Source organism: Cavia porcellus, unplaced genomic scaffold (assembly GCF_034190915.1).
Source record: "Cavia porcellus strain 051 isolate PalLab524CR breed Dunkin Hartley unplaced genomic scaffold, mCavPor4.1 scaffold_28, whole genome shotgun sequence".
Taxonomy (NCBI): domain Eukaryota; kingdom Metazoa; phylum Chordata; class Mammalia; order Rodentia; family Caviidae; genus Cavia; species Cavia porcellus.
Window position 1 is genome coordinate 4736723 of NW_026947511.1, and position 22875 is coordinate 4759597.

Sequence of the window (22875 nt, forward strand, 5' to 3'; positions counted from 1 at the left end):
CATATTTTTTCTTCCAGGTAGATACTTTTAATTTGGTATCGTGACATTTCTATTATTTGAAATTCTGTATCTTTCTCTTTCTTGTATTGCTGAAGAATAGCTGGTCCTTGTCTGAACAGCTTATTTTATTTTCATATTTGACTGACAGTTTCATTGGTAGAAATCCTACAACCCAAAGCATTTTCTCCCAGCATTTGAAAGCACTGCTCTGTTGTTTTCTGGCTTTCCATGCAGCTGTCCTGTCCCTGTCTCTTCACCTGTTACCCCATGACTTGTAGCAATTTATAATGCTTTTCTATGAGAAGCACATTGTCCTTCATCTCATAATGGCAGAGCTGGCCCTGGGACTGGCCTTAGTAGGATACGAGAGTATGGTGGATGCTTCAGTGCACCATCAGCATCCCCCTCCAGGAATGGAGAATTTATTGCCTCAGCTGTTGCCAGAAAACATCCCTCAGCCATCAACCCTTTTTGGAAACTACCCACACTGAAGAATCATATTTCTGTCCACGAGCAGCCTATTTTCCATAATTAAAAAAGCAGGGATATAAAGATTTGCCCTTCTTCTCCTAAGTGGTGACAATCAGCAGGTCATCCTTCACACTGACTGGGCTCTCTACGAGGTCTGCTGAGCCCAGTGACAGGACTGCATCATTGCAAACCCTGCTTCCTTCTCCACCCTTCTATGGCATCAATCTTAAGAATACTTCCTAAGAAATACCTTGAATATTTATCTCAGAATTTCCCCTGAGAAACCCAGTCTGTCACAGTTGATGTCAGGAATAATTCAAAAAAGTGGATCCTCACCTAAGATTTAGGATTTGACCACCTGTCAACCAGCTGGCAATGGAGACCCTGCCATTGGCAGTAGATATATCACTGAAAATCTAGGGCACCGTACAGTGGTAAAAAGTGTCATCAATGAAAAGAGCTGATATTCTAATAGAAGGGACTATGTTGGCATTGGTAAGTTGGTATGATATTCCTGGCATAGTGCAGTTTGTATCTAGAATGTCCTCCCAGTTCTCACGTGTTTGGATTGTGAGGGTCCTACATTCATCAATAGATTCATCCACTGGTGAGTTCAGTAGTGAAATGTGCTGTTAGGAGGTGGGACATGGTGGGAGGTGGGTCAGTGAGGTTGTGACTTGGATGGATATATTCTTGTCCCTTTTCTCTCTCTGCTTCTTGGCTACCATAAGTTGAATGCCTTTTCCTCTATCATTCTGCTTCTGCCTTAGAGTGCACTAACTATAAACTGAAACCATGAATCAAAATAAACTTTTCTTCCTTTCAGTTGTGTCAGATGCTTTGTCCCAGCACTGGGAAAGTGGTTAAAACAAAGCAGTTGAAGTTTATGGAACAAATAGTAATGCGAAGGGTTTGGATTTGAATGATGAGGGCTGGACTCAGTTGACACCCTGGAAAAGAGTAACAGAAGACTTACAATGATTAATCAGCAACCAGAAAACCATGAATGAAAGCCAGAAGGCTTCCCCTCCCCCACTAGAGAGATGATGAACACTCAAGACTAGCGTAAGAACTTAGTTATGAAAGAAGCTTCAATGAAGATTGAGCTCCCAACCCAGGCAAGGCTCCCATAACAAGATCAAGGTTCTTTTGGGGGAAAGAATGGAACTCTGAGATATGCGATGGGGATATCTAACTGATACCCTTAAAAATCTTAAATTTCCAGATTACCCCGAAGCCTCTGACCCTTTAGGAGTGGCATGTTCCCTTTGAATAAGGACCACCAGCTCTCCACCTTGTTCAGGAATAATTCACAGCCTTTTCTCCTGCATGAAAATATGCCCTTCTCTCAGCATCAGCCTATACCTCCCCTGCTGGTTACCAGGGTGATAACTAGGGTTGCGTCCCAGCACACCTCCACTGGGGATGTGCTACTTCCTGAAGATAGAAGGGAACAACACCCTGAACACATTTCAGGACACAGTGTGCACTGGCAGGAGCTGGAAGAGTGCACGTGGCTGTATTTTAAGTGTGCTAGATCAAGGGGCAACACAGACATAAATTTGGATAAAGGAGAACTTGTGGAGCCATATTCTCCTAAGATATTAAATGTCATATGCCACAAGACTCTGGAAATCTTCTGAGCATACTAATAGGATAACTCCTGGAGCATGGAGAAGATAATAGCCCATCTCAAGTTAGGAAAAAAGATCTGGATTGCTCTGGCAGGCAGTAGAGAGTAAGATTTAAAATGCCTAATAAAATGGGCATGATAGAGTGGATATACTATGAAAGACAGATAACCAGATGACTGTATTTTGTGTAATGAGCCCTAGAGGACATACCATTTTTAAAGCAATAGAAAACAGGCTGGTTGAGGTGTACCAGAGTTCTTGGTTACTTTTTCATTTCTGGGACAAAATACTGAACACCCACAAGTTAAATGATGACAGGTTTATTTTAGCTCACAGTTTGTAGGCTTCAGTCTCTAGTCAGCTGGTTCCAAGAGAGGGTACTATGACAGAGGCGTAGAGGAGAAACAGCCCACAGTAGGGCAGGAAGGAAGCAGCACGCAGTGAGCCTCCTGGACTCTTATCCCATTCAGGGTACAAGCCTTTTGGGTGATGCTACCCACTCAAAGGTGGGCCTTTCCATTATCTATACCCAGAACTATGTTAAATCAATTAGTGGACCTATCCAGTACTAAATACCCTAGATTTAGCCCTCTCTGAAAATTCCTATATAAGGCTTTGGTGGGACATCTAGATACAGACCATAACAACTAGCTTCACTAAGACGTTCAGTGTAGAGTTTGGCTGAGGTCAAAACTGCACTAATAGCAAGTAGATGATAAAACTCCAGGATAAGAGAGAGCAGAGGAGCGATGCATAACTGTAAGAGCAATTATCATGATGAACATCCAGGCTGGAATAGCAGCCAGTGTAACACACATAGAGTTATGGAGACAATTAACACAGAAAAAATTGTGAATCGCAAACAAGGGCCCTGCTCAGTCAACATAATCCAAATAAATTAGAAGACCAAAACCAACTATCCCTCTAAAAATTTTTCTTCCTTTACTCAGTTTCCAGATCTGAGTTCGCCACAGACATGGAGGCCACTGACTTGTCATCAGATCCCCATGAGGAAGGCCTTCTGTCTTCTCAGCAAGTATACTGATAATGACTTTCTAGCTCTTCTTCAAAGAGATGTATGGTCATTTACTTTGGTAACTTGTATAGTGGAAAAAGGGACTATCAAGACATTTTGAGGATTATTGGATAAGACTCAAGTTGATATTGACACTTGGAGACCTAAAACTTCATCATGACCCCTTTCATTGCAATGGGAGCAAATGGAGCCCTGTATTAAGCATGCTGTTGGCCTAGAATTGGTTCATTGAGGATTTATTGGTCCCCAGACACACAGGTGGGCATTTCTTCAGTACCTGGATATCCACTTGCAACAGGCATACTTGGTTGTTGGCATAACCCCTACGGACCTTGACCTACGGGGAAATGCCTTGGCGTGAGGGATGTTTCCTTCCCTTTTACAGAAAAACTCCTTTCTAAGAGTACTCCCTAATAAATATCTTAGAGGAATGAATACACGAACCATGATACATCTAGAAAATGGGATACTATTCAGTACTAAAAAGAAGTGAGCTATCAATCCAAGAGAAAACATGGAGGAATCTATAAGGCATATGATTAAGGGAAAGACGTGAATCTGAAAATTCTGCATACTGTAGGACTGTAACTAGAAAAGGCAAAACTAAGGGCACAATACAAAGACATTGGGGCATATATGTAGAACAAAGGATTTCTAGAACAATGAAATATGATATTATGTTTATCTGCATTTGTCCAAACTCATGGGATGTAGAATATTAATACTCACATTGTTAAGTAATGCTAATGTAAACTACAGACTTAAGGTGCTGATGTGTTAATGTATGTTCATTAATTGTAATAAATATGCTACTTTGGTCAAGAATGCTTAGGGAGGGATGGGTGTATATGGAAACTTTATTTTCTGCTCAATTTTTCAGTGAAATGTAAAACTGCACTAAAAAATAGCCTTTTTAAAAAAATCTATGACAAAAACAAAGCAGGGATGTTTGCTACATGAATACAGGGGTTTTTGGTATTTATAAAATGTTGATTTCACTTAACCAATTTTTGTACTAAGAAAGAAGTTGTGAATATGCATGATAAATGCCAAGAAACTGCAGCTTATTATAAGTGATTTAAAATTTCAACAATGTAATTATTTGAAATCCTGTCAAATTTTTTACAGCAAAAATATTATTTTAAATGCAGCCTAAAATAAATTTAATTATGTTTAATGAGATACATCCAAAGGAAGGATCCTGTCAAATTGTTAAGTAAGCCTTGACAAAGATTCATTCTCAATCTCTAGCATTTCCTGGAGTCTTCTCTCTGGCACCAATTTATCTGATTCTGAATTAAAAGGTAGGAGAGGAGCTAAATTGTCACATAAGTCAAACAACCTCAACCCTGTACAGCTTCAATGGCTGTGCTATGGCAGAAACATCACTGTCATTCTCCGGAATAAATATAAGAGGAGAAGACAGGATCCTTGGAAAGTAGGGACTTACAGATAATGGGTAGAAAACATGACCCTGAGGGGTGTGGCCAGGAGCCAGAGTTTCTGTCCCAAGGACCTAAGGGAGAGATCAGTATAAAGAGGCTTGAGGCTTAGACGCCAGGAGGAGCTGAGTTGTGTTTCATTGAGAATAGGAAAGGGTGAGCATTATGACAGGCAAAGTTAGAATTAGGCTATGTGGTCTTTATGGAAAGGGAGAGGTCCTCAGAGACTGCCAATCAAAATACTTCCTTTTGGAAAAACTGACAGTAGCAAAGTCAAGTGTGGTGCACACCTGTAATCCCAGCACTTGGGAAGCCGAGGCAAAAGAATCCCTGAGAGTTCAAGGCCAGTCTGAGCTACCTAGTGAGTTCAAGACCAGCCTGAACTACTTAGTGAGACTCCGTGTCAAAAATGAACAAAAAACAAAAGAAAACCAAGACCAGACAATCATTTATTCATGAATAATGTGCTCATTTGTTCAACAAATTTTTTAACCAGACCCTGAGTTAGATACTAGGGCTTTCACAGACTCATCCTGCCTAGGTGGCACTCCTTCAATAGTGGAGACCATGTATCATGCTTACACATTTAATGTTTTCAACAATGCCATGAGCTAGGATTCCGATGCACTTCTTTAAAGGTGAAGAAGTTTGGTCCCAGAAGAATTAAAATCTCGAGCCAGGATTCAAATGTGGTGTCTTCTGAGTTCAACTCCCTGTCCAGTTACATCTTAGCTAAGATTGCATATTTCTGTTTCACGATTCCTTACTTCACTCATTAAGCGAACCCCTTGTGGGGCATGGAGAAAAAACATATGCAGGGGGAAAAAAGGGAGAATTAACAATAGCAACAAAAAAATCTAGACATGTGGAGCAAAGAGAATTTAGCAGAAGATGGAGTCATAACATCCTATTCTAATTCCACTTTTACAGAACCTTAGGACACATTACTTAGCAATTTTTAAATGGCAACACACAAAGATGTTTGCCCATTGTTAAAATCCATTTGCTGAAATACTTATTCAATACTTATTTAAGTTGATACCTAAAATGCCTTCTAGAACTAAAATGCTATTTTAAGTAGCTTAATTACAGGGTTTTGCACATCAATAAACACTATTTTAAAGTAATGATGTAGTCATCTTTCAGTATCCTTGGGGGAAATTGGTTCCAAGATCCACCTCAAATACCAAAATTTGTGAAAGCTCAAATTCCTAATATAAAACAGTAGTATTTGCATATAACCAATGCATATCCTCCAGTAAATCATCTCTAGATCACTTATAATACCTAAAACAATGTAAATACTATGTAAATAGTCATTATACTGTATTGTTTAGGGAATACACACAAAGAAAAATGTCTGTACATGTTCAGTACAAATGTATTTTTCTTCAAATATTTTTGATCCTCAGTTGATTAAATCCATAGATTTGGAACACATGAATATAGAGGCTCAATTGTGGGTAGTATACTTGAATTTCATTTCTTTAAAAAGCGATTGGCAAATTCATGTTGGAGACTGGAGGAAATAAAGTATTTCATAACATTTGGTATTACCATATTGAGATTATACAAAACTAAAGGTGCTAAAAATAAGAGGAATGAATATGACCTTCTCTAGGAAAATATAGTATTAATATATATTCTCTTTGTGTGTTGTTGGTGGTGATAGTGGCAGTGTTGGTGTGGTGCTAGGGACTGAATGCAGTGTCTTGTGCATACTAGAAAAATGCTCAGCCACTGAGCTATATCCCTTCCAGATTTTTCTTTTCTGAAATCCAAATAAACCTAGAAAAAAAAATGTGCTGTATTTAAAGAAACTTTATTGTGTGCTGTTCAACAGAAATGCAATATGAGCCACATTTATAACTTTGAATTTTCTAGCAGTCACATTAGAAAAGTAAAACACAACAGGTGAGACTAATTTTAATGTTTTACTTAGAAATCCAAGATATTATGATTATATCCAATGTATATGGTGACATTAGTATACCATGTTATATTCTTTTTTATATGAAGTCTTTGAAATCTTCTGTATATATCACACATGTCAATTTGGACACAAAATTTTTATCAGAAACATTCAATCTATATTTAGACTTCATAAAATTTGCAATTGAAAAAAAGTAAGTGTGGATACTCAGGTTGTCCCTGACATATTTAAAAGTTCTCTAATAACTGAACCAACAATCAGGTTTTAAAAAAACTTATTTTAAATGTGAAACTCAGGTCTTTAATCATGGTGGCCACATTTCAAGCACTCAGCCATATGTGGTTAGGGCTCCCATATTAAATATAGCTTGGGGGGAGGTTTCCATTGCGGCAGAAAGTTCTGTTGGACATGCATGTTTATTAAGTGGAGAGACCCTGTATTTTCATCGACATCTCTTTGGAAGATGTCACCCTTCAAGGTGACGGACATTGTTAATTACAACAGCCTCCTTATTTCCACTTAAAATCTCTAAAGTCACGCAACAGCCTTTTGATACTGTTTTGGTTTCCCAAGAACATTTTCCTACTGTGAAGAAAATGAGCTTACCTGCTGAGATAGACTCCTTGTTCTCTCTCCATGAATAAAGATGAGTTTTGAATTCTCCTCCTAGGTTATCCCTCAGTGGACCATCAACATTAAAGTATTATCACCTTGTGAGACCTTATGGAAACCCCACAGCTTCATGACCCGTAGCACCTATCTACAGAAGAACAAATACAGATTTGTCAGGTCTGGCAATGACAATTAAAATATTAAACAAGCCTCCCACTCCACGGAGCCTCCTGGCTGTTTCACCTTTTCAGGGTTCCTGTTCACAAAGGAATGAGCCCCACGAAAAAGAAGATCCTGTGGAATTAGAATGTCAGGGCCGGTGGGTGGGTCTTTCTTCCACCCTAATCCCATCCGATATTTTAACATAACTATTATGAATAGACTCGAGACTGTTTAACTTTTCCACCAGAAACATGAGCTCCTTGGAAGTGGGTACCAGACACCTAGCATTTAAATTTTTATTCTTTAAAATTCACTTTGTGATTTCGCGTTCATTCTTTTCAGTAATATGTTTGCTACCCTTTAAAAAACAGTTTCTAAATCGGGAGTGGTGGCACACACCTATAATCCCAGCACTCTGGGGGGATCACTGCAAGTTCAAGGTCAGCCTGGACTACAAAATGAATTTGATATGGGGGAAAGAAACTCCCAGCCTACTAGATGTCTGGTAAAGGTCACGTTTTCAAAAATCGAAGAACGAATTTTAGGAACAACAGAGGTCAAAAGCAGAATATATTTACTGAGAAAATGAAAGCTTCTGTCTGAGAGACAGAAGGGGCTCCTAGTGAGTTGCCAAGAACCCTTCCTTTTCTGGGATTTTTATAGAGCAAAACCACGAGGTGAGGCTGGTCTAAAGTGGGGGAAAAAAATGGGAATTTGCAAAGCAGGGGGGCCTGAGATGGGACAGAACTATGGCTAACCAGTATGATGACAATTGTAATTACTCAGGTTAAACTGATTAAATCGGGATCAAATGGGGAGGCCAGTCTTGTAGCTGTTGGGGGCTGCATGAGTGACTCTTGGTTTCCTCAGGGTGATAGAGACCTATTTAGAATATCAATCCTTAGGATGTGGGTGTATTTGTTTGATCTTCTGTCTTGGGGTCTGGCCCACACAGCAGGAGGTGGCTGTTTCCTTCAAGGTCACAAAATATCTGGCCTTCTGCACTGGCTCCTTTGATGGCCTAACCCTGTCTGACTGTCTATAATATTTCTAATTAACTCAGCTACCTATAGCAAGCTCAAGGCCCCAGCCTGAACTGCACAGCGAAACCGTTTCAAAGATTTTTTTAAAAATCCCAATAACAATTGAGCATTTCTTAAATGCCAAGTACTTTGCATTGATTCTCTCATTTAATTTTTCTAATCACATTGTGAGATAGCCATTTTACAGATTTGGAAACAAAAGCCCAGAGAGGTTAAATAATGTATGTAGGATTACACAAGGTAAGGAAGCAGTCAGGAGTTAAACTGAAATCTGTAGTCCTAATTAGAGTTTAACCGGTTTATACAGCCAGTTTTCCTGAGATGATTTGCCACTGATTTATCTACGTTTTAATTTCCCAGGGAGTTTATGCTTAGTCCAGGAAATAAACGCAGGCCCTGCCAAACACTTTCTGTGTTTCTCTGCAACAAAACTCCTTCTTAAGACAGCTAAACTGGATTTGACGCGTAGATACCCAGGCTGCAGGGAGCTAATGGAATTTAAAACTGCGTTGTGGCGTGCTGGGGCTTGAAGTCTCCTCTTCCATTCGGGCGTGCCCATCAACCCGCCAGAGTAACGCTTCCTGCCGCTTCACCCCACATTGCTGGTAGTATAAGGGCTCAGCCCACGGGGCAGACAGGGACGCTTGCGCACCCTGGTGGAAGCCACGAGCCCCATTTTACACAGTGCAGGAAGAAAATGGTCCTCCGAGGGATGAACTAAGCTCCAGGATTTAACACGAGTTCCTTTCAGTTCAGCGTTACCGGATTTATCACATTAAGAGTACAGTAGCAACGTCTGAGTTCGCGAAGAAACTCCACAATTGAGTGGGTGGGGGACTGGGAAGGAGGCGTTTCCTTCCCCTGTTGTGGACTTCAGGTCCGGCCCGGCCCGGCCCCCGGCTCAGGGCCCCGCCCCCCGCGGATAAAGGAGCCTCAGCCAATCCGGGAGCCGCGCCCCGCCGGCAGTGACGTGCCCCGCCCCTCGAGCGCGGGATTCAAACTCCCGGAAGCGGTGATTGCGCTGGAGGGTGTGGAGCGACCGCCGCGAGCTCAGTGTGTCGCCTGATTGCGGACTGGCCCGCCGGGCTGAGCGGACGCGGAGGGTTGCAGCCGAGTGTCCAGCGTCTGCTCCCTGGGGTGGGGCAGGGCAGGGCCGGGCCGGACCGCGCGACGCGGGCTCAGTGACCCATGCCCCTTTCTCTGACTCCCGCTTCATGCCTGTCACCCGGCTGGGCGCCTTTCCATCGCTGTCTCTTCAGTTCCTCCTTTTGACCTTGTGGTATGTATTATCTACTTACAGAGGCAAATGATTCGGCTGGAGGCTTTCTTACCATTAGCATGCGTTGTTTCTTATCCTTTCTACCAGTGTCTTCATTTTAGAGGTGAGGAAACTGGTGCCTATTTTTGCAGTTTGTGTTTTCCTGTCTCTTCTTCCGCCTGAGATCTTGGGTGAAGGGTTTTTTTTTTTTTAATTTTATTTTTAGTGAAGGGTTTGTAACTTGCCTCCTCTGTGGAACACACGGCCTATGGCAGATGCCCTGTGCAGTTTACAGGGTTGGAATGCAACCTTTGGTTGCCTCTGCCCACCCATGACTTTTTAGTCTCTTCAGCCAGTCAACAGATGGTTTCTGAGCCCTGCGAATTACTGAAAACCCCGAAGTGCAGCCTCTAAAACAATCGTGGGGGGGGGGGGGAGATTGAGGGCCAGTATAACTTACTACCAGATTGGAGGGTGCACTGTTTCTCTTAGAATTTACAGAGGGAGGACTTCTTTTTTAGGGTACCTTTGAACTAATCTTGTAACCCAAACTGTCCTCAAACTCACCGTGATCCTCTGCCTTCATCTCTGTGGAGCTGGAGTTACAGAGGTGCACCACCAAGCCCTGCCGGTAGGGCTTCTTGAAGTTGCCATTGAGTAAAGTCAAGTCTGACCAGGGCAACTCTGGGTGACTAGGATAACAAATACAGGAAAAGGCCAAGAGGACTAGGTGTTAGTCCAGAGGCTAAAAACAGTAGCCCTTCATCACAGTCGTTTCTAAAGGATTCGAAGCAAATGCCCTGAGTTATTTCAGGTTCTGCTGGTCTGTATGTCCACTGTTTTGTCTATCACAGTGACTTACTATTTTACTGTCTTATCAACCCAGTATATCAAATCCACAGAGACCAACCAAGCATGTTAGAAGGAACTTCCTAGGCAATAGGTTCCTGAGATATGTTGCACTAGTTACTTTAACCTTTGACCTTACAATAGGCTAAAATAGGGGGCAGGTTTGCTACATGGTTTGTTCAACTCCGTCTACACAGTTCTAGTATTTTTAAAGCTTTCTGATTGAACACGGGACAACTTTACAAGTCATTTCTCCACCTTAAGTAACTGTCCCATTTTTACTGGTATCTTTATCACTACTGTTTATTTTCTATAAGAAATAATTACAATTTGAGAATTCACAGATCTGTTTGTTTCCTGGTTATTGCCTGCCTCCTTTACTACATTAATGTCAAGAAACATCCCCTCCTTGCCTCTTCCAGTACTAGGGGTCAAACTCAGGACCTTGAATGTGGTAAGCAAGCACTCTTCCACTGAGATACATTCCCGTTCTTTATATTTTATTCTGAGACAGACTGTTGCTAAGATGTGATCCCCCTTCCCCAGCCTCTTAACAGGGATTACCGTTTTTTTTTGGTTAACCGGTTTATACCCAGCACCTATTAAGAGTTCTTGGTAAGTAGTGTGAATCCATTAAATGGTTTCATACCATCTAGATTCTTTAATCACACTACCATCAGTTTATCTCAGGATGCAAGATGGAAAAATGATTCTTTAATGTCTCTAATGCAAAGTACCTTTATGTACTATTTATTGCTAGAGTTTGTGTTATACACTTGCTACTAAACTGTCATCTAGTACTGCTAGTGGATGCTAAGCTGTTTATTTAATTTGGCTTCTTAATTTCTTTCATTCCTCAAACCCCTGTATATTGTGGGTCTTTTCCTCCAAATGTCTTATCTTAGATTGTCATTTCCTCCCAGTGTCTGCTCTCAAATGACTAAGATAGAACTGAGTTAGGCCTGTCTTCTGAGACGGAGGATATCCCATTATAATTGGTAATGAATTTCAGTGCCAATAGACTCAGATTACTTAGCATCAGCTTTTTATTCTTGAGCATGTCTTTGATTGTGATCTACTTCTTTCAGGCTTTAATAGTTGGAGACTGTTGTATTTTAAACAAAATGTTTTACTAAATTACAACATACATATAGAACTGCACAAAACATGCAAGTTGACATGTTTCTCAAAGGCAGTACTGCACATGCGTTCACCACCTGAGGGTTTGTTGTTGTGTTATGGTGCTGGAAGGTGAACACTGCACTCCATCCCCCCCCTCCCCCTGTTTGTTTTGAGATAGGGTTTCACTTGGTTGTTCATACTTTTGATCCTCTGGCTTTAGCCTCCTATATAGCTGGGATTAGAGGTGTGTCCCACCATGCCTGCCCCTACTTGAGATTTTTCAAAAAGTTCCTCCTGTCTCTGCCTCCGGAGTGCTGGGATTCCAGGCTCCAGGCCTGTGCCACCACACGGGCTCCTCAATCTTCTGCAACACACTGATTTGAATGTATCAGTTCTGTTTAGAACAGAATTGGTTATTAGGCCTATTTCAAACCTGAGATTTAAAATTTTAAAATATAGTTGATTTTTATTTTTACAGAGCATTTCAGAGATGTCCTCCAGAAGTCCTAAAGATTTCATTAAGCGTAAGTGGGGATCAAAACCTAGTAACACCAAATCAGAAACTGCATTAGAGAAATTGAAAGGAGCGATGGATGAATTCACGAATGGAAAAGGAAAATTTACTGAAAAAGAGAGACACAAACTTTTGGAGGTAAATGATCTTTAACCATTTAAATTGAAGTAAGCTTCTTAGAAAACGTATTACAAATTCTTTTTTTGTTTTGTTTATCACTAGGGATCAAACTCAGAACCTTGAGCTTAAGAGGCAAACATTGAGCTAAGTCTTGTTACAAATTCTTGATGCTGCTTCTTGCTCTCGTCATGGTCCTTATTGTATCCTACTCATTACTTTGGGAAAGTTGAACTTAAAATCCTAAATTCCAACTTTTCTTTTGTCAACTTTTAGATACACTTTAGCTACTACTAACTTTTCAAATATAATTGAGTGTGTGTTTTAAGGTTATCAGTTAGTAAGTTTTTTTCAGAAATACATCTTAGCAAGGTATGATGGTGCAGGGCTGTGATTTCAGCTACTTGGGAGGCTAAGACTGGAAAACTTCAAGCTTAAAGGCAGCCTATGCAACTTAACGAGACTGTCTCAAAAAATAAAAAAGGCTTAGATACAGCCTAGGAGAAGAATACCTGTGGATTAAATCCCTAGTACTAAAAAAGGTTTGTGGGGCTTTTGACTCAGGAAACTCCTGCCTGTGGTGCGGATCTTTATGCTGCATCACAGCGTGTTGGAAGGGCAGGCACACACAGGAGACAGCAGGCAGATGGAGACAGAGACACAGAGAAGCAGCGAGGGAGGTGGGGAATACCTCAGGGGCTTCGTTCACTTCCCTGATGGCTCATTCAGGATAAGTGCCCCAATCTCATGATAGATCACAGCAAGGCGCTCATGAGGGCTCTGCCTTTGTGAGCCAGTCATCTCTTACTAGATCTCCTCTTGTAGATTAAGGGAATTGGTGGGAACACATGCAGACCACAGCATTCCATATTTAAGATCCTAAAACATACTGTTTTATCGTTTTCACTTTTTTATTTAGTGCATAATTTAGAAGTGTTCTATTTGTGTGCTTTTTGCAATACTATAATATTCATATATACACTTTAAGAGTACCATGCTGTTCTTAAATCTCTTTTTTACTGTAGAAGGAGAAGAAATTATTTAGCTAATTAATAAAATAATACAATTTTCTATTAGTTCACTAAATGTAAAAAATTGTATCTACTTAAGACATCTTAAATCCTCTATCTACTTCAGAGTGTGAAATAGTGTTTGCATGTCCTTATAAAAGTTATTTTGCAACCTGGTAAAAGAAATCTTACAGATTTCCTGAGAGACAACTCTAATTCATTCTACCTTCAACAGCATTGCATACTTTTTCCCTTAATAATTGATCGAAACTAAGCTTTTATAATTTCTGCCCATTTTGTCTAATTGCACCCACGAGAACTACACAGAACACGTCTTTTTCTCATTCAAGTTGACAATTTCTCAGATATTTGAGGAAATCATGCTTCCTGTTGGAAATTTCATATTCTTTAGCTCCTTTGACATCTTATCATCAGCACTTTATAGTTTGCCTTTTATCCCTCTAAATTGTGTACCCAGAATTGAACCCTGCTCCACAAATTGTAGGACTCTGTAGCTATATGGTACTACTGATTTGATTCAAGCTTGTGGTTAATTAAACTTTCCTTTTCATTTTTCATATTAACAGTCATCCACCTAAACGTTAATTTTTCCATTAGTTTTTGGACTACTCTTTTTCTTCCCTAAGTGCATGATTTCACTTACATTGTTTTAGCTCTTTTAGCCTACTCATCCTAATCATTATTTCTGTCATCATTCTCTTGGCTGGGTTTACCTCATGCTGGCAGCAGTGTAGCAAGCATTACTTGCTTATCTTGCAAACCTGAGAAAGATTACCTTTCACATGCCATACCAAATCGTTTATCAATAGAAAGAGATTAATGAATGCATCTTTATCCTGCTGTAACGTTCTGTACATTTTAATCTCTGTGGGTTTAAGCTCTTAAAGGACATGTATCTGTGGGACCCACTTTTAGCCTTTAGGTTAATAAGGTCCAATATGACAGAAGGAAGATTCTCAAATACTCACGTGAGAGCTAGACTTCTTTAGCCTTCTGTCTCTACTTTTGATAGAGTTAGTTTCTCCTTTCTCTGACCATTCAGTGTGAATGTATGCATGTGAGTTAAGTACTGGGTTCTGTTTTTCTCTGAATTGTCTGATCACAGACATTGGCTTTATCTTATTTTAGGCTGGATATCATAAAGCCAATATGATATCAAATAAACACTTCATAAATGCTTTTTGAAGTATATTGTTTAGCTGGATGTTTGACCTGGCTTTGTTCTAAGATTTGTCTTAGTTTATTTCTAGAAAATTCAAGTTCTTCAAGCTGAAAAGGAAAAGAATGTTTATCAGCTTGCAGAGAAGGAAAAAGAAATACAGCGACTCAGAGACCAGCTGAAGGCCAAATACGGTCCCACCGCCTTGCTTGAACAGTTGGAAGAGAAGACGAAGGAAGGTGACAGAATGGAGCAGTTGTTGAAATCCTTATCTGAAGAGACAGATTCACTGAAGAAACAGTTATCTGCTGCAATGGAAAGACTTGGTGAATTTGAAAACCAAGCCAGTGCACTTCATTTATCACAGGTGCTAATGGTGTCTTCAAACTCAAATTTTTTTTTCTTTTTAACACCATTTACAATTCCTGTCAAGAATGAGTTTGTCAAAGCATGTTTGCCAAATGATGAGACCGCATAGTAACTTACAGGTCATTTACTTTTTTCCCCCCAGTCTCTTCTATGAGCAATAATGTGATTCCCTCCATCCCACACCGTCATTTTAACCAAAGGCAGAGTCTTCTGAACTCCTTTGTTGAACGCCTTTCTCTTTTGCCAGTCAGGCACTTACACCACTGAGCTAAATCCCCAGCCTTCCTTTTTCTTTTGTATCATGAGGACACTAGGCTTTTTGGTTGGTTTTTTATATTTTAAATACATAATTATAATAGCAAGTATACTTTTCCTAGCTGCACATACATCTCCTTCAAACAAAAGTTTGAAAGGCACTAGTGTAGCTGAGTGCAAAGCTGTAGAGGGAAAGATCTGGGGCCAGGTCTTGGTTTTGCCCCGTGATAGCTGTGTGACTGTGACTTCTTGAACGTCCAGCCTCAGAAACAATGCTAGTACCCACCAGACCGCCTTTCCTGAGCCTCAGTTTCCATATCACTAAGAGCCGGATAAAAATAATAATGACTAAGTATCACAGCATTTATAAGTGGCCTAGCATAATGTCTGGCACATGCTAAATAGTGTGTAAATGGTTATTTATTGATCAGTCTTTGATTCTGTTGACTATTTGAACATTTGAGTAAGCTAACACAACTATTAATACCTGTAGAAGATAATCGGGGCCTTCCAAATATAATATCTTAATGCTGGGGGGTTTTTTGTTTTGTTTTGTTTCTGGTGCCGGAGATTCAGCTCATAATCTCGTGCTTGCCAGGCATGTAATGTTACTAATGGTCTGTCTTTATCCTTTGTATCCCCTTTAGGGTCAGCACAATGATCAGATCTGTATATTTCCATGTACTTCTATAGACAGGCAATTCAGTGTTCTACAGATAAGTTAAAAAAGGTGAAGATTTTTTTTAGAGAATTCCACAGGGCTGAAACTCATAAAACATTTTAGTCAGGTCCAAAATGGTTAAGTAAAATCTTTATTTGAAGTTCAAGGATTAGTTTTTCCACTTTTAATATGAATTATAAATCTCAGTAGAAAGTTGAAATTTTGAAAGATATATTCTTATATATTTGTGGATTACTCAGGAGGATCTTTGCTCATTTCATGACCAAATGTTGTAACAAACCACCTTCAGATCTTAGCATCTTAACACGAGAACTGTAGACTTGTCCTCATCTCGCAGACCAGTGCTAGGTGGGTGGAGGAAATGTTGCTCCACAGAGCGGGAGACCCAGACCCCTCCTCTCTGGCAGCTCCACTGTCATTTAGGGTGGAGGCTTCACCAGGTGCCCCATGTATTGGGACTGGATGTGTTACTTTGCCCACACTCCGTCAGGCAGAAGTCAGGCGCAAGGCCCCACTGCCTGCAGGGGAGGCTAGGAAACAGTCCTCAGCATTTGAGGAGCAGGAGTCGGGGGAGCCAGCAGGGTAGCAGTTACTGAAGTCTCTGCCATACTTTCTACTTGGAGGACTAAACAGAGAGAAAGAACTACATACTAAGGTAGAGTGAAGAGGGCGTCTTTGGAGACAAAAAATACTTTGAGCTTCCTTGGCAACAGTCACATAAATCTCTTACGGCTGATTTAAAAACAAAATCCTGAAAAACAGCTTTTTCTGAGTTTGTTGGCTAACCTGGGAACATAGCTATTTATTTTCTTTTTATTTTTTTCATGAGAAAATGAAAGAAAAAGGAGAGAAAATATGGTTTGAGTTCCATATAACCTATGTGAACTGAATTTTACAGGTTGAACATCCTAGTCCCAATACTCTAAAACAGAAAATATCGATGAATTGAATGTTTAAATTTGAGTCCCATCTCTGAGATATCTCATTCATGCAGATGTTCCAAACTCTGAAATATAAAACACTTTCGGTCCAACCAGTTTTAGGTAGATGTTCAACTGGTACTAATACAATATATACTTCTAGGGAAAAACCCTGTTTATCTTTTGTTTTACAATTCATAATTTCCAGATTTCATTTAAATAACCCAGTTGTTTGGTTTGGCTCCTTTTAGTGAAAAACCACTGAGCTCTTTTTAAATCTTATTCTGGTGATCCTGGGTCCAGACAATCTCAAGTCAGATTAGATCTGAAATCTCAGTTTCCAGTTTGTTAGGAAGCTTCCAGGAAGTCTAAATTCTGACAGTGGTCCTCTGGTAGCTATCACATGTGCCAGATCTGGATTTGGGGATTTTCCTGAGAACATATTGTATCTTTAAGGAGTAAAGTATAATAAGGAAACTTCTATTGTTAAATGTATGATATTAACTAATATTGGGTTGTTTACAGAATATGTCTGCAGGCTCAGCAGTGAGTAATGCTCGTGAGTTGGAAATACAGCTGAAAGATGTAAGTTTACTTTTTTCTTACATTATAAGTAAAGAAGACTAGCTTATTCTTAAATATGGAAATTGCCAGCATTAGTGCTCTGACTTGAAAAATAAAAGTCTCGTGATGAGACAAGGGAAACAAATGATTTGTAATCATTGTGTAAGTCTCAAAGCTTGGTCTCTTCTCCAGAAAGCCCTCGAAGTCACCTGCCTACAACTGTCAGATGCCTCAACAGTATCATTTGTTCACCTAAGCCTAATTTGCCCAGTTGGTTTTTTTTTTCTTAGCGTAATGTAATTTCACTTATAGTTTTTCATTTTTTGTTGACCCATACAACATGTACCCTTCAGTTTAAAATCTTGGAAATGAAGTTAATTTAGATATATGGTAAAGCTGTGTTATTTCAAATGTAGGTCTCAGATGGATAGTTAGGTTTCATTGAGAACTGAGTGACACACACTCGGGACTGCTATTTACCATATATGTTTTCAATTTTTTTATTAGATTACAATATAAAGTTTTTGATTTAATCATTAAGTCACTAGGAATTTTGATTATAGAAATGTCACTGACCTCTCCACTGATAAGCATGCTTACAAGCTGCTTGCTTTCTGCCACCTGTCAAGTGTTTCTTGAAGTCTGTTTGATCTTTAAGAAAGAATTTAAATCTTCTGAGCATCTGTATACAGGTGTCACAGTATGTTTATTAAAGTGACTTATATAAAGGTAGCTGAAATAAAGAGACAACATAATTTTTTAAAAAATTATTAAAATGGGAGTTTTGTGTTGCATGTTACACTAAACTTCATTGTTTTGCATGTGTTAGTGTGTTATTGTGCATATTTATGGAAAATTTATCTTACACACTTCCTGTTTTCTCCTTACTTCTACCATGCTGGCTTATTGAAGATACTACGTTTTCTTTTTTGGTTTCCTGTGCTTGGAAAATTGTTCTGCAGATACTTTCATGACTCCCAAACTCTACTCAGATGTTTGCTTTTTTGTCATTTACCTGGCGAGTGGCAAGAACAAAGGATTCCCTAGTTACTTGATCTAAAACGTAACTCTCAGACAATTCCTGGCCCCTTTCCTGCATTTTCTCCCTCATCATGTGTTACTGTTAAATTTAGTCTACGTTACTTCCTTCTGTTGCTCATTGACCTCTTCCATTACGATAAGATACATGAGGGAAGGGTTTTTGCATGTTTAGTTCATTGCTGTCTCCCCAGAATCTAGAACATTTGAAAGAATGAATGGGCTCTATGAAGTTTCTTGGGTTTCCTTAGTGTTTTTCTAGAAAAGAACCTGAAAGTAGATACTGTTGTCTTAAACTCATACATAAATTTTAGGCTTTTGAGAGCTAACTGCTTCAAATAGCAGCTAAAGTTATTATTAGCTAATAACCATCCTTTCTGTAGAATTAACTTTAAAATGTTACATTTCTCTGCCCAGAAATGTTTTATCTTTGTTTTATCTTTATTTTCCTGGCTTATTTAAGGATCACATTGTGCACCTCTGTTCTGGTTACTTTAGCCTGACTCACCTTCAACTGGTTTAGCTCAGTGTATGAATCTAGGGAATCTTTTTTGGGGAGGAAGGGGAATTCTCCAGGATAGAATTCATGACCTCTGCTTGCGAGACAAGTGCTTGTGCCGCTGAGCCAAATTCCCAGCCCTAGGGACTTGAAAACAAGTGCAGATCTGATTTATGTGCGCCAGAGTAGGGCCTGGCCTGAGACTCTGCATTTCTGGCAAACCCCCAGGTCATGCTGTGGCTACTGCTGCTAGAGAACTGCACTTGAGACTCCATTAACTTATATATGAGGAGCCAGAGGTGGTTTAGCTCTGCTTGCATTTTCCAGATCTCAGTAACTCTTTGAGTCGTGGGAGAAAATTGTATTTAGAAGACTTAGGGAAGACACATCTCATTCCTCAGTCCCCACACTGGCACTAGAACATTATTTGGCTTTTGAGACCTTAGCAGTTCTGGTCCCATCACTCTCTTCAAGGTTCCCAGAAAACTTCCTGTAGAACTTTGCTCGTTTATTTTGAAAATCTCCGTTTCTAGGTTTTTTGGAAAGCCCTAAAACCTGCGCATAGCTTTCTGAAGGCCTAATTGTTCATTCCTCAGATCTCACTGACATTTTGAAATATGTACCTGCAGTTGTTAATGCTGCAAACATGGCCAAATGTCAGTACTTTCAGTATTTAAGAATTGTTTTAGAATGGACTGGATTAAGCCAAATAGCTAGAAGATAGTTTAACAGGCATTTCTTGCCCTTAATTTAAATAAAAATCTGATTTATAAACAGAATTTAGGGAAGATAAATAGAATTTTTTTTTTAATCGGTACTGGGGATTGAACTCATGACTGCCTGCCTGCAAGGCAGGTGCTTATGCTGCTGAGCTAAATACCCAGTCCCCAATAGAATTATTTTTTTAAATCTGGAAAAAAATTAACATAAAAATTCTAAGAATAAAAATGGCACCTGTAATGTCCATATACCCCTTACTAAAATTAAACCCTTATTAACATTTGCTATTTTTCTCTTTCATACCCCTTACACACTTTACTTTTTTTCTGAACTACTGGGGAGTGAGTTGTACATAACCACCGCTTTTTAACCCTGCATGCTTTGGTGTATCTTTCCTAAGAGTGAGAATAATTTCTTACATTACTATAGCCCAGAGAGCAACTCAGTAAGTTTAATATGGACATGATATTTATCAACTGATCACATTGTTTATTCTTCCAGTGCTGGATTTCTTTTTTCCTATTTTTTTGAGGGTTCAGTCTGGCCTTGAACTCACTTCTTAAATATGAAAAAATGCAAAATTTGGTATAAATTAGGCATTTACTCATCCAATGCATTACAATTTATGGTACTGTGTTTGGATATATACAGATTCTGAGTCATATAATGCTGCCTCTCTTAACAGCTAAATCTGAGCACAAACCCAGGGTCCTTGTGAATCTTTGAAAGATGCCTAGAGAATGCACAAGGGTCTCACGGGGGATGGTGGTGGGTCTGATTGAGATAATCACCATTGCAGCTTACTGTGAAATAGACCTTGAATCTTAGTTATCCTCTCAACTCTACTAAGATCGTGATGAAGTTGAGATGTGATTATTCATATTTCTTTGAAACTGATTATTTTTTTCCCAACTTCACGGAAAATTTCAAACATACAGAAAAGTTGAGAGGAATTAAACAAGTGCAGATCTATCACTCAAGATTCAGTGAGACAGACTTTTTAAGTAGAATTATGCCAATGAGGATAATATCCATGAAACTTTGTGTCATAAGTCTCATACTGGGAAGCTTTGCTCACGAATGTGTGAGATGCTTGTAGAATCTCACAAGGATAGAGAAAGACCTAAGAGTTACCATAAATACAGCCTTCGTGGGTATTAGGCTCAGCCACCTTTGTCTGTAAAAGGTGGATGCTCCTACTGGAAAGCAGGTGTTCTGCTGCACAACCAAAATCTTAGGCTTCTTTGTTATTCTTCATTCTGTAACTAGAAGTCTAGATTATCATCAAAAGAAATACTATAACTCTATTTTCAGATTGAAATTAAAATAGATGAATTTTGTCTGATAGATCATTTTAAGATTGAAATGAGAATCTGTATAGTTATCCAGTCAGTCTGAAATCTTGAAAAATGAAGTCTATGAATACTGTTGCAGGTCATTGGGGGTGCAATTTACGATAAAATCTGGATTTGTAGTGGGTCCCATGGGATATAAATAAATCAGTTTCTGTCCCTACTGTACAAAGCTGATGTTCTTTTTCTTTCTTTTTAATCGGTACCAGGAATTGAACTCACAACTGCCTGTTTGCAAGGCAGGCGCTTATGCCGCTGAGCTAAATCCCCAGCCCTTTCTTTTTCTTTTTTCTTTCTTGCTTTTTTTTTTTTTTTTTTTTTTTTTTTAAAAAAGCTGATATTTGGGGGGAATAAATGGTACTTACCACTTATCCTGCCTTACCCCTTTGGAGGGAGCCCCAGCTCATGGAGGAGGGCAGCCAATCTTTTTTGGTATCCCTATAATGCATGTAAGGTAGTTCTAAAAGAATTGAACCCTTTTGAAGATGCATTCCATTATGTTTTACTTCCTTGAAATTCTACCATGCAACGTTCTAGTCAGGAACCTTGTGTTTATATCATCTCTTTCTGGCAGTCTTGAAGAATATAAAGTTACATATGGTTGCCATGTCAACTGATAATAACAAAGTGTAACAGATCTTGGGCAAATTATGCCACAAGAACTACATATTAAACACTTGTGACTACGGAAATGTTTATGGTTCCGTTACAGAGGGGTTTGATTACGTTCTCATGTATTGCTTAATCAGTGACTAACAGACCTTAGCAAGTATTTGGTTCTTTTTGAACTGCTTTAAATTTATGGTTCTTCGGGGCTGGGGGTTTAGCTCACCGGCATAAGCGCCTGCCTTGCAAGCAGGCAGTCGTGAGTTCGATCCCCGGTACCGATAAAAAGCAAAAAGACAAAAAAAAAAAAAAAAAAAATTTATGGTTCTTCTGGGTGTATCAAGCTGCTAGATTCATAGCTTCTCTTTCTCTAAATGCTCTCAGCTTTAACTGGGGCTAAAGGGCCTCTTCATGCTCGCTGCTCCTCGCAGCCATTGTGTTCTGCTCCAGGTTGCCGACCTTATTCATCAACATTTATCAGGTGCCCATCGCACCTGACATGGAAGCACTTAATACACACATGGAAAAACTTCTTCAATGCCTACACAAGCAGTGGGGCAGTTGGGGGAACTGAGGAAGAGGTTAAACTGAACTGGTTTGAAATAGCTGTTCCCCACCAACACGCACACAATATAGAGCCATCATTGTATTAATTTATCTAAAGCTTATTGTGACGGCCTGCAGCTCCACTAAGATGAGAGATTATCTGTCAGCTGAGAATTTCTGTTGTTCAACAAAACATCAGTAGACACTTTTTTTTTCAATTCAGAAGCAAGCTGGGCTCACCAAGACCCAGCTGTGCATGATTCCTCTCACAGGCTTCCTCCAAGGCAACAGGCCACAGTGGGCAACGAGGCTGAGGCTCAGTACAAAGGAGCTTGATCACTACGATGCTGGGCCCAGGGCACACGTCATGCCTGTGAACGGCCTTAGGTTCAGATGCACACCTCCTCTTTGCACAAATAGTCACCGACACTTATTTCCCTGCCTCTCAGGAATGTAGAAGAGGGGGACAGTAGAGTTAAGCAACCAGATTAAGGAGAATGAAGTTTTAATCTCAATGTATGTTGGTGTTACGTAAGAACTTCTAGTCTTTTTCTTCTTTCTGTTAGCAGACTTTGTCTTTATTTGTTTTTGTTTTGACTTTTAGACAGGGTATCACTGTGTAGTCCAGACTGGCCTTGAATTTGCTAAGCTGTCCTTGCCTTCTCCCTCAGCCTCCTGAGTGCCAGGGTTGCAAGCTTGTACCACCAAGTCTGCCTCCTCTCTAGGTTTTTTTTTCTTTGTTTTTATTTTTTGATGTGGGGAACCGAACTCATAACCTTGTACTTACTGGGCAGGGACTGTGCCACTGAGCTATATCCCTGGCCCTTCTCTAGCTTTGAACTTGAATGTGTTGGGCTACTTACTGAAAGAAATTAAATCTAACAATTTAAGTTTGCTTGTACTGCAAGTAGACAGTGAAATGGAGTCAGGGATGGCAGTGG

At 39.7% G+C, this 22875-nt stretch overlaps 1 protein-coding gene across 4 annotated transcripts in view; it reads left to right on the forward strand.

Moving 5' to 3' along the window:
* Cep55 (centrosomal protein 55) overlaps positions 1-22875 on the forward strand; it is a 39458-nt gene that overhangs the window by 9184 nt on the left and 7399 nt on the right. For 2 of the 4 annotated variants that reach the window (XM_013143859.2, XM_013143867.2), the window contains exons 1-4: positions 9348-9612; positions 12041-12214; positions 14475-14750; positions 17135-17194. In XM_013143859.2, the coding sequence (XP_012999313.2) occupies positions 12053-12214; positions 14475-14750; positions 17135-17194 (498 nt within the window). In that variant the 5' untranslated portion in view covers positions 9348-9612; positions 12041-12052. Of the gene's footprint in view, positions 1-9347; positions 9613-12040; positions 12215-14474; positions 14751-17134; positions 17195-22875 lie in introns of those variants that run through there. The other 2 variants (XM_063239374.1, XM_063239373.1) reach the window with 1 other exon arrangement.